At 41.0% G+C, this 12,632-nt stretch overlaps 1 protein-coding gene across 1 annotated transcript in view; it reads right to left on the minus strand.

Moving 5' to 3' along the window:
- LOC140211676 (chondroitin sulfate synthase 3-like) overlaps positions 1 to 12,309 on the minus strand; it is a 243,901-nt gene extending 231,592 nt beyond the window's left edge. The window contains exon 1 of the mRNA XM_072281715.1: positions 10,724 to 12,309. Within this exon, the coding sequence (XP_072137816.1) occupies positions 10,724 to 11,620 (897 nt within the window). The 5' untranslated portion in view covers positions 11,621 to 12,309. The remainder of the gene's footprint in view (positions 1 to 10,723) is intronic.
- Positions 12,310 to 12,632: the final 323 nt, after the last annotated feature.

Consider the following 12,632-nt stretch of genomic DNA (forward strand, 5'->3'; position numbering starts at 1 on the left):
ATGACAAGAAAAAAAAAGTCTGTACATGCTCGAACAGCAAGTGCTGGAGAGCACTTCCGGGTTTTCTCGATTCGTGGTTGGTTGAATTCGTGCATGTGGAACTCGCGGATAAGGAGGGCCGACTGTAGCAGCATTTACAGGAGATGGGCTGGGAAGAGGAATAGTCAAGATAGCCATGGGAATTAGTTGGCATATAAAAGAGGTTGATAGAAAGTTTGTCTCCAGAGATGGAGACAGCGAGATCAAGAAAGGGGTGAGAGGTGTCAGAAATAGACCAAGTGAATTCAAGGGCAGGGTGCAAGTTGGAGACAAAGTTGATGAAATTGATGAGGTCAGCATGAGTGCACGAAGCGGCACCAATGCAGTCATCATTGCAACACAGAAAGAGTTGGGAAGCATTACCAAGGAAGGCTTGGAAGGCAAATCCACTGCACTGCAGTGATCATAGTATGGTAGAATTCACCCTGCACTTTGAAAGGAATAAGATAAAGTCAGATATATCAGTATTACTGGGAGCAAAGGGAATTAAAGAGGCATGAGAGAGAAGCTAGCCAGAGTTGATTGGAAGGGACACTAGCAGCAATGATGGCAGAATAGCAATGGCTGGAGTTTCTGGGAACAGCTTAAATCGCACTGGATAAATACGCCACAAAGATGAAGAAGTACTCTAAAGGAGCATGAGGCAACCACAGCTGACAAGGAAATTCAAAGATATCAATAAAGGAAAAGAGGTCATTATGATATAGCAAAAATATTTGGGAAGTTAGAGGATTGTGAAGCTTTTAAAAACCAACAAAAAGTGACTAAAAAAGATATAAAGTGAGAAAAGATAAAACATGAAGGGAAGCGAGCCAATAATATTAAGGAGGACACCAAAAGATTTTTCAGATACATAAAGAGTAAAAGAGAGGTGAGAGTGGATATCAGACGAGAGTGGATATCAGACTGCTGGAACATGACTTTGGATAGGCAGTAATGGGGGACAAAGAAATGGCAGACAACCTTAATAAGCATCTTGTGACACTCTCCATTGTGGGAGACACTACAGTACACCAAAAATCGAAGAGTGTCATGTCACAGAAGTAAGTGTATTTGCTATTAGTAAGGAGAAGGTACCTGGAAAGCTGAAAACACAGAAGGTAGATAAGTCAGCTAGACCAGATGGACTACACCTATGGTTCTATAGGAAGTAGCTGAAAAGATTGTGGATGCATTAGTAACGACCTCTCAAGAATCACTAGAATGGTTCCGGAGGACTGGAAAACTGCAAATATCATTCCACTCTTTAAGAAAGGAGGAGTTAGAAGAAAGGAAATTATACGCCAATTAGTCTGACTTCAGTGATTGGGTAAATATAAGAGTCCGTTATTAAGGATGGTTTCGGGGTACTTGGAGAGACATGATAAAATACACTAAAACAGCATGGTTTTCTTACGGGGAAATCTTCTCTGAGAAATCAGTTGCAATTCTTTGAGGAAGTAACAGGCAGAATAGACAAAAGAAATTTAGTGGATGCTGTTTACTTGAATTTTCAGAAGGCACTTGACCACGTGCTGCTCACGAAGCTGCTTAACAAGACAGGAGCCCATGGTATTACAGGGAAGATACTAACATTGGTGGAAGATTGGCTGACTGGCAGGAGGCAAAACATGGGAAAAAAGATGGCCTTTTCTGGTTGGCTGTCAGTGACTAGTGGTGTTCCATGGGGGTCAGTGTTGGGATCACTTCTCTTCACATTATACTTCAACGATTTGGATGACAGACTTGATGGCTTTGTGGCCAAGTTTGCAGACAATACGAAGGTAGGTAGAGGGGTAGGTAGGTAGTGCTGAGGAAGTAGGGAGTCGGCAGAAGGACATGGGAGAATGGGCAAAGAAGTGGCAGAGGGGATATAGGTCAGTGTATGGGTCATGTACAGTGTAGACTTTTCTAAACAGGAAGGGAACTCAAAAATCAGAGGTGCAAAGGGACTTGGGAGTCCTCCGACAGGATTCCCTGAAGGTTAATTTGCAGGTTGAGTCAATGGTAAGGAAGGCAAATTCAATGTTAGTATTCATTTCGAGAGGACCAGAATATAAAAGCAAGGATTTCACGTTAAGGCTTTATAAGGCATTGGCCAGACCACACTTGCAGTATTATAAGTCATTTGTGCTGCTCAAAATACTCCAAGTGCTGGCATTGGAGAGGTTCCAAAGGAAGTTCACAAGAATGATTCTTGAGAATGAAAGGGTGAATGATTCTTGAGAATGAGAGGGTTAATGTATGAGGAACGTTTCATGGCTCTGCGACTGTACTCACTGGAGTTCAGAAGAATATGGGTGGAAAATCGCATTGAAACCTATTGAAAATTGAAAGACACAGACAGAGTGGATGAGGAAAGGATGCTTCCAATAGTGGGTGAGTCTAGAACAAGAGGGCAAAGCACATTTTACTTAAATTTTTAAAGAATGGAGTGTCCCTGGATGTTGTTTGTAAACAACTTATCTTTGTTCTTACAGTGTCCTGCAGTTACAGAGTGCTCTGTACAATAAAGTGGAAGCATCCAGACACAGCAGAAGATAGGATCTCAAAGTATTTGTCTCCTTCAAATATTTACAGTACTTATCACCTTTAACTTTATATACCTCTTGTAAAGTTGCCAGCTTTGAGAATCTATGGAAGGGGAAATGCTCCTTCGCTGAAATACAGTGTCAATAAGTGGTACATCAGTGTAGGCATGATTTGTAACGCTGTAATTTAACAAAAAAGCCATTGGAGAGGATACATTAACAATTCCTATGGATAATGTCCTTATCTGCTGCCTGTTTCCTTTTTTTTGGCAGACGATTTCTGAATTGGCAGAGACATTTTTCAAAGTACACTCGTAAGAACAAACAGCTGCTGGAAACAAAGAGAATCTTGTTCCAACCCTTCTGAAAGTTCCAGTTTATGCTGCAATCAAACTGAAATTGCTTAGCAAATTGCGGAAGACATCACATCATATGCCATGTAGTCGTTTATAAAGGCATACTGTTGTACAATCCAGATTCATTCACTTCAAGCAGGTTAAGAATAAGTCACATTTACCCAAGTAATCCATGAAATAGTAAAGACATGTAATCTATTTGCTATAAATGTGTATTCTCTCTCATTTAACCCAATTCACATCTTGTGCTTTTCTATCAGAAACCTGCAACTTTTAAGGATGTGAAAATAAAGAAAATGGGATCACTGGCAAACTTAGCTTGGCATCATGAAATTTTCCTTTATTTATGGACACAAAGACTTCACAAAATTATTACCAAAGAAGATTCATTTGCATTACAAAAACAGAATAAATGAGTTAATTAGATTGCTGGTTTAACAGGTTTCCCTGGAAAGAAGTCAGTCTACTGAATAGCTTTTAGTCTCCCCTTCACTTCCATGACTTCAACCTCTGTCATAAAACAAAAGATCAAATTCAGCATCTTGGTTGGAACTCCACACAATCTGAGAAACATACAAGTATCAAGTTTCTTCAAGTTTACTAAAATTGGACTTTGATACCAAATTAAGACTTCAGTTGGACTTTTAATCAATGGGAGAAATAATTACAAGTGAGACCATGGGCTAACTCAAGGGTTATACTTAGGATTTAGATCAAAAGAATAAAATAACTCTCTTAGAAAATAGGGCTGGAATCTTTGTACATTGTAGCTAAGGCTCAATGACTGGAGTATATCTCAAACATCAAATTATAATCAGAGCATTCTGATACTGATCGGTGTAGTTCAGAAATTCACAAGAGATATACAAAATTCCACAGGAGTCAAGGGTCAGTTAAAAAGCCTATTCCAAGGGAAATTAAGACATTAAAAATCCTACTCTTTCAACACATTATGGAGAGCTAGAAAGGAGATTTCAACCAGGTTCTAACATATCCTGAGAATATTCTGGACAATATTATTATGGATCATTGGTTGACTTCACATATTTTAGCAATTCTGTTAGATAACCTAGAAGGTGTAAAGAAGACACTTCAAACTTCAAAGTACAAAGTATGTATCATTATGCAACCTTGAGATTTGTCTCCCTTCAGGAGCCAGAAGACAAAGAAACCAAACAAAACCAATTTTGAAAAATGTCAAACACCCAATGTGCATACAGTGCAAACAGTAAAAGTAAGCAAATAGCATTCAGGACGGAAGTGAGACAGACACGAAGCCAGGCCTCAAATGGAGGCAGCCACAGCCTCAGTTCAGCGCAGAGCTGTGAGCAGTACCAGCCTAACCCTCACCTCAGGTACCAACACCCGCCTTTTCAATCTGGCTCAGCATTTAAATCATCCAAACATCGGCTCATTCCTTGCTCAAGGACGTGGACCCTGCCATTTCGATACGCTCTGGCCTGCAGCCCGCCACCACATTGTGGCCCATACCCAACCTTCCCAATAATTTATCCTGAGCAAATCATCTGAGCTAGGTAAGAAATTCATTGCTTTCATACATTTTTACTCCAAGGAGATATACAAGCATAACCTTCTGCTCCAAGAAATTTGAGGTAATTATTCTTTCTCTCCAGCATCAGTGCTGAAGGTAATTTGTCAATCAAGATATTGCCTCATATTGACAACCTTTACAATTCTGTGAAGAGTTATGAAATTGTTGCTCTTTGATTTATGCCATGTAAATGAATTTAGAAATGCAAACCAAGTTAAAGTATTGTTTAGTTATAGCTGAATAATTTATCCCAATTTATTAGTTTAGTTAGTTTTGTGATTTTATTGCAGACCCTTTCTCTGCCAGTTGTACACATCACTTTAAATGAATTTTATAAATCAGTGTTTGCATCATTAGCATTTTGTAAGGATTCCTTGATCAACAAGTTCTCATCTTAAATTTGTGGTGGTGCGGAGAAGGAATGTAACCTCATGGAATATTCTCCTAAATATGGAAAAACAATTGGCAATTATTGTTCATGTAGATTAAAAATGCCATACTTGTGTATTTCTTTTGGATCACAAAATCATTACACTAAAGGGGATGGTTGTTCAGCTACACCACTCTATTCAACCTGTACCAACTCTGTAATGCATTACAGTCACTCTTCACCACAAACCAACATTTTTTAATCTTCAAATTTACCCAATACTTTTTTTGACAGCCACCATCGAATCTGCATCCATTTCAAATTATAGTAATGCCACTTATCATTTGATAATCACTTTAATTCTGTCACCTCTGGTCCTTGACTCCTCTGCTGCTGAGAAGCTTTTATTTCTATTTCACCTAAACCTATGTAATGTTGTACACCTCTAACACATCCTCTCTTAATCTTCTGCACTCCAAGGAGAACAGCCGGAGATTCCCTCATCTCTCCTTTCAACTAGAATTCCTCATTCCTGTATTAACCCTGTAAATTCTCTGTCAGGTCATCACCTCCATTCTGACATGAAGAGACCAAAATTGGATGTAACCATGGTTGTTTTAATGGTTCAATGTAACCTCCTTGCTCAAGTGTTTAACCATGTTTTCAACCAGTGCTACCATCTTTGAAGACTTATGAACATATGCACTAAGGCTGCATCTCTGCTCCCACTTTAAAAATGACCACTTAGTCCACAATTTCGGTCTCCACATTCTTTGGCTAGATTTATTAATCTAAACTTCTCTGTATTAACTTCATCTGACAGTGCCTGCTCATTCCAAGGCCACTGCTACTCACAGTTAACCATAATTCCAAACTTAGCGTCGCCTGGAAATTTTGAAATTTTACTCTGTAATACCACTGTCAATTCAAAATGGCAGTGCCTCAGAAACAAGCCCCGGAAAATACCACTGTTTACCTCAGTCCAGGTTAATTTAATGTCAATTTTCATTCTCTGCTTTCTGTTCCTCTTATTCAATGGAACTTAATTTTTGCTAACTTACCTTGTATGCAGTTGCTCATCAAACACTTTGCAAAAATACATGCCCAACATAACTACAAGACTTAGCCCGTTAATCTTTTTGGGTACTTCATCATAAAACAAACCAGGTTAATTCGCCTCATACTCATTAAAGATTTCAGCTTTGCCCTCTGACTCCATATATTGATCAATTTTTTAGTTCCTCTTTTTGGACTTACTTGGAAATAAGCCACCTCCTCTTTGAAACCTACACTTCATTCCATTCTGGTCTTGTAGTTATCTTTAGTTACAATTTCCCTCGACCAGATACATGCTCAGACTACTAAACTTGGTCCTCCTACAATGAAGTGCTGAGTAAGATTGCCCCTTCCCATTACTTATCTACACCAATTTTTTAAAACTTTCATTTTAGCCTCCTCACATCCCTGTCACATAATATTCATAATCTCAATTCAGCAGTAGCATCACTCTTGGAACACATGAATTTCATTGTAATGGTTACAAAGCAAGTATGACTCAGCTTATCTATATAAATTATACATTAATAGAACTCACAGATTTAGAAATTATACTAATGTATAATTTATAGTGGAGAAACTGAAAAGCTTGCCCCAATGTTTGCAGAATATTTTGTTTCAAAAATCATGAAATTCTGACATAACTGCAACATCTTAAACAATAACAGGACAGAATTGATCTGGCTTACCAAAAATGCTACAAACACACTAACATTTCTTGAGAAAGAATTGCATGATTATGGGCAAAGTAATAGAGTCTTGGATACGAGAAACAGCAGAAAACAAGCAAATATCAGCAAAATGGAGATGCCCAAAAAGAACATATTATTCCCTGATAAGTTCCTTATTTATGATGGCCTGACAGTATCAGATCATCATACAGCGTCATTGAGATGGTATCTTTATGTGCATTAAAAAGCTTTCATTGTTCAGAGATTCTGAAGCTACTTTTTCCCTAATGCAAGTAGAATGCAAATAAAGAACACAGAAAATGATGTACAACCTTGCACTTAGAAGTTTAGCATAGATAGCTCAGTGTCAGTGTGAAAGGAGGAAACTTGCAGTCCCTGGCTTCCTGAATGATAGGAGGAACCCTGACAACGGTCAAAATATAATTTCTAATCACAAGCATCACAAATTATTACAAAGTACTGACATTAAAGTAATTTACATAAACCATGGCTGGTCAATAAAATTATGCAGTGTGGGTTTAACACCAACATTTCAAACAGTAGAAGGAAATTATGGACCAACAGTTTCATCGATCATGCACTTTTTCCCTCTGTAGGACACAATTAATTGAAACTGATTAAACTTGCATACAGATCAATAATACGGTAATTCAAATGTAAATTTAAGAACCAATGTTTATACCTGTCAAAAGAAAACAAAACCTCGCAATGGAAATGGCACCCAGTCCATCACAAATGTAACGCAAGATTGGATTGTACTTTAAAATATCTGTTAAACAGAAAATGATTGTGATAACAACACACTTCTGTTGCTTATTTTGCAGACAGAAGTCTTCGTCTGCCTCAACAAGGTAGAGCGTGATCCAGTTAAAGCAAAATGAACTAGTGCAAAAGATGGAGGAATTTTAAATATGTCAAATCACTTAGGTGTATGTTTGTTGAATCAATTACGTTCAAATTGCTTGGTTACAAATATCTCAAAACTACATGCAAAGGCTAAAATTTCATCAAAAATGTGCATAAAAATACTTAAGATTATCATTGTCACAATTTTACAAGAACATGGCATAAAGTTAATACAGAAATGCAGTCATCATTAAGACACAAGGTAGCCCACTGTACTGAGTAATATTAATTCCTCAGGTAACTAATTCTCCTTCTTTACATGAGTGTTACTACTTCACTACGGGTTCTAAAGTAAAGCAATAAGCTTAGCCATTCCAAGGCATTACTTGTCAATTTTTAATGGGCTATGTGCAGATGCCCAGAACCTTCACTGAAATTATGACAATTACAATAAATTCTGAGTATCATTTTCTACTAACACAAAATTCAAACATGAGGAATTTTATTTAAAGTATTAGAAAGAAATAAAATAAATTTTGAAGGAGTAATTTGTGAACTAAAAGGGTGATAACAAAGTAGAAGAGCGAAGTAGTTAAATAAGTAATCAAAAATAATTTGGAGAAGGAAAAATAGGATATGGAGCTATAAGGAATCAATTTGACCCTAAAAGGTCTTCTCATTTTGGAAATTTTTGTATTAACTCCCAGATCATTGTATTCTCCCAGTAATCTCCAAATTAAAGTTGCCCATTGAATAAGGATTCATTAGAGCTGCATTTTAAATTCATCGCTAAGCTAACTCACCCTGACAGCAGAGAATAGGGAGTTCACTAGTGAATTATTTATAGGTCTGATATTTCAGTGTTCATTCCACTTCCCCCCCCACGACCAACCCCTCTACCACTATTACCAAAAACCTATCCTCTATTTGTTTGTGGATGAATTTGCATTACAAGAAAAATACATTTCAAAATCATCTTAACTCCAAGTTTTAGTTTGCACTTCCTATTTTAACACCTCTCATTATGGCTTTCTCCTGAAATGAAGAAGAAGAAAGCCCTTAACTCTGAGTGGCGTAATCGGGATGCCTTCATGACTGTGTTTTTTTAGCAGGCTTTCTTATTTTTATGAGGCCGAGTTGCTAGCTCGACACTCAACCCAGCATGGATGGAAGTTGTGCAAGGGAGCCAGCTGGATTCGAACTCGGGAGCCTTCGCTCCGAAGTCCGGCGCTGATGCCACTACACCACCAGCCGGCCTTCTCCTGAAATACTATACCCAATTTTATTACCACTGTCAAATTTACTTCACATTCAATAAATACAAGTCTGATGACCTATTATGAGAAACGTTGACTTATTCAGAGACAAACCGGACACATTAGAATGCTGGACATTTAATGGCATAATCACAAAGCTTCTAGATTCATTTCATTTATTATCCAGGAGATCTTACAGTAAGGTGATCTGAAAGTGATCATAAAACCATTATAAAAGGAATTTTTTAATTATGATAGAAAGACAAAACAAACAGGACTTCGCTCATTCTCAACTGAGTGACACAGGTACCACAATATTACTGTTCTGATCTGATGCCGTCTTCAGAACTATTTTGTATTTACAGAGTTGAAACTTTTAACAGTTATCTGGAAATTAAAATTTTTGTTCTTTGTTTTACTTATGGCAGGTCTATCTTTTGATTTTATAGACATTAAAAACTTTTCTATTTATTTAATTTGTTAATGTAGCGAAAGCAGCATAATAAAACTATTCCAAATTTGTACTACTGAACCAGAGGAAATGGATATTATTATGTCCTCTTATCTGCAATTGCAGTTGACAAAAAAATTTTTTAATTCACTATTGTTGAACATATGATCAAAATTTCATATGACAACATGCTAATGTACTTCGTCTAAGGATAACAGAATGGCAGTAATATTGTAATTTTGGCACAGGCTGTAATTTGTTACAGTGTATTGCAAATTACTGAGGGGTAGCAAGTTTCTAACTAGTAATGAACAGACAAGCCTCACACACTACCAGGACAGCACCCCACCCCAGAGGTGCTGAGCAAGGAAAGGATGGGGATAAGGGGAAGGGAGGAGAGGGTGGTGAAAGGAAGGGTTGTGAAGGAGGTGTGAAGAAAGTACAGAGGGTTTGAGGGAAGAGACAGAGCTCTGCAAGTGTGCTGTTACAGATTGGAAAATTGTGAGGCGAGGTCAAAGAGAAATGTGGCAGTGGGATGTTCTAAGAGTTGTAAGTGGGAGAATGGAGGAGGGGAAGTAGGGGAAATGAGGTGAGGGATGAGGATTGTAGGGATGGAAGGTGGGGAGTTGAAAATTGGATGGAGTTGCTACTGAAAGTGTGACATAAGATTATTTAAGAGAGGATAGTGTAGATCCATAGAGCAAAGCGGTCAAGTTGGATACAAGGTGTGGGCAAAGCTGTTCAAGGAGTACATTGAGGAAAATGCCGTGGTCAAGAGCTGGGACCATGTGGAGGGTGGATTGGTATGGGAGAAAGGAGTGGTAACATTTAGTGTAGCGAATGCACTGTGTAAACTCTAACAGGTTAAAAAGGGCTAGCAGGATGAACATCAGTAGGGTTAGCTATGGATGAAGGCAAGACCAGCCTGACAATGGGGCAGCAGTTGAGAGGTTAGTCTAAGTGTGCCAAGGGGAGAGCCCTGCAGTACTGAGCAGGCCAGTATGAAGGACTGAGCAAGTAAAGGGATTAAGTGGTGGGATTAGGTGGATGTGAATTGTTCAATTTGTAAAGAGAATAGATGACTACCTAGAAGGGATGAGAGTGGTTGCAGATGGACACGTATGGATGGTCTAAAATGGGCAGGTGAGAGTGTGTGGATGAACATAGGTGATTGTGTGTGTGTGTGTGTGTGTGTGTGTGTGTGTGTGTGTGTGTGTGTGTGTGTGTGTGTGTGTGTGAATTCCATGGATGTGGCGGTTGTGAAGTGGTTGTTAGAGATGAGGCAGAATTCTCTCCGTGGATAAGGGGAAGGGAGTGAGATCTTATGTTTGAATGGGTGAAGAAAGATTGGAAGTCATAAGATTAGATCTAGGTCTATTGAAATGTTTGGGTAGGCGCTAGCTAGTTTGGATGAGTGGCATAGATCAGGATGGGTGCGAGAGTGAAGAGGGAGAGATTGAAGCATAGCTGGTTTGGTATGAAAGAAAAGGGAGTGGGAGAGAGCTTTCACTTGGATGGGTAAGGATGGTGGGTGGGTAAAAGCTAGACTTCGGGTGGAAGGCGTGGGTCAGCAGGCATCCCCACGTTGCGCTCACCTCATACGACCAGACGCACTGGGTGCCGCCGAACCTCCGCACGCACCTGCCGATCTCCACGTCCTCGTGGCTGGTGTACATCTGGCGCAAGCACTCGCCCAGGTGCGGCACCATACGACGAAGCACCTCCCGGCTGAAGATCATGCCGGGACCGCCCATGCAGAAGTTCTCGCCGGGCTCGAGGGCGAGCTTGCCTAGTTCCTGGCTAGTGCCCAGGCCAGTCTGCCCCAGGTAGAGCGGCTGGCTGCTGTTCAGCGAGCGCAGTAGCTCCTCCAGCCGGCTGCCCTTGATGTAAACGTCGTCGTCGGCGCGCATGAACCACTCGTAACGCTCCAGGTAAAGATCGTGCATATACTTCAGCATCATGAAGGATTTCTTCTGCGGCGGATACGAGTCGTCCACCCCGGCCAGCGACACCAGCGGGATGGGCACGGGCAGGGGCAACTGGTCGGAGCCCTCGCTGGAAAAGAACTCTACCTTGCCCGGGATGGATGGCACCCAGGTGCGATAGGCGGCCACCGCCCGTGAGTCCAGGTACTTTTTAGCTGTCATCACCCCAACGTAGAGGAAATGCTTGTCGCTCGCCCCTTGCCTTCCCTCCGCCTCCTCCTCCTCGTCCTCCCCCTCCTCTTCAGCCTCCTCTCGCTGCCGCAGTTTGCTGAGCAGCACCGTGTCCTTGTGCCAGCCCAAGCTCCTGCTATTGCTGTTGCTGGCGCCCGCCGCTGCCTCCCTCGCGATCCCGGCTCTGCTCAGCAACGAATGGCAGATATTGGAGATCCTTTTGTTCTTGCCGTTGATCTCCACCACCCTGGGCACGATAAGCCACGAAGCGGCGGTGAAACCCAGCACTAGTCCCAGCACCACGCTCATCCACGGTCTGCGAGACCTTACAGCCATATCCCTGCAGGAGAGGGGTCTCCCACCTGTCCTCTCTCACACATACACACACATACATATACTGGATAGCCAGTAATCTACTCCACCATAGCAAACTGCGGAGTCTTTGTTTAAATGTCCATTTTAAATTCTTTTAAGTAAAGAGAGAAAATTCATATTCCCTTGTAAAAAGAAAGGGTCTTTCCTCTGCCCAGGGCTACCAACTCAACTTAAGTCTGGCTCCTTTTCTTCCAAGTTGTCACAACCTGAAGGAAGTTCTTGGGTTTCACTGCAGGCGGATCCTTTTCCGTTTCTTGGAGAGATTCACGCATTTTGTTTGACTTTTTTTTCTGTGCATTTTTTCCTTTTTAAATATATCATAGAAAACACACAAGGGGGGGAAAGTTGACGGTAAGAAATGAACGCGTTGTCAGGGCTGGCTTCTCAGCAAGTCAACTCCTTGAGTGCAAGAGCACATTTCAAGTATGTGTGGCACTCCCACTCTCTCCCCTCTCTCTCCTCCTCTTCTCCACTCTCCCCGGATCGCCATCTTGTTTACATTTGACGTCAGGGGCAAATAACTTTTTCTTCCTTTTCTCTTCTCCCACTCTCTCTCTCTATTTCTCAGTCTTTCTGCTCCAGCTCCGGCTTTCCTTCATTAACATTAATACCGCCCTCACAAAGCGCAGTCGCTGAGAGGCTGAAGGAAGGAACCGAGGGGTTCCCTCCAGATTGACAGCTCTTTTGACCAGTCGTACCAGGGCTAGGGCACAGGGTTGAAAGTGTTTCGTCGGCTTTGAGTTCGACCAAGCCAATCAATTGAGGAGGAGGGACGGGACATCCGCCCCCTTGAGCTGCGTCTTTGCCTCGGTGGTGTGAAATGCTGGAGGAGGAGGAGCTGAAGCAGAAGCAGACTTTGTTTGACACTGATGGCTTGCGGCTGCTGCTAGACTGAGGCAGAAGAAAGCTTGCCGAGAGGACTCCTGCAATAATCACTGATTGCTGCGAACTACAGATGTGATTTCTTTAATTG

This window comes from Mobula birostris, chromosome 17 (genome assembly GCF_030028105.1).
Source record: "Mobula birostris isolate sMobBir1 chromosome 17, sMobBir1.hap1, whole genome shotgun sequence".
Taxonomy (NCBI): domain Eukaryota; kingdom Metazoa; phylum Chordata; class Chondrichthyes; order Myliobatiformes; family Myliobatidae; genus Mobula; species Mobula birostris.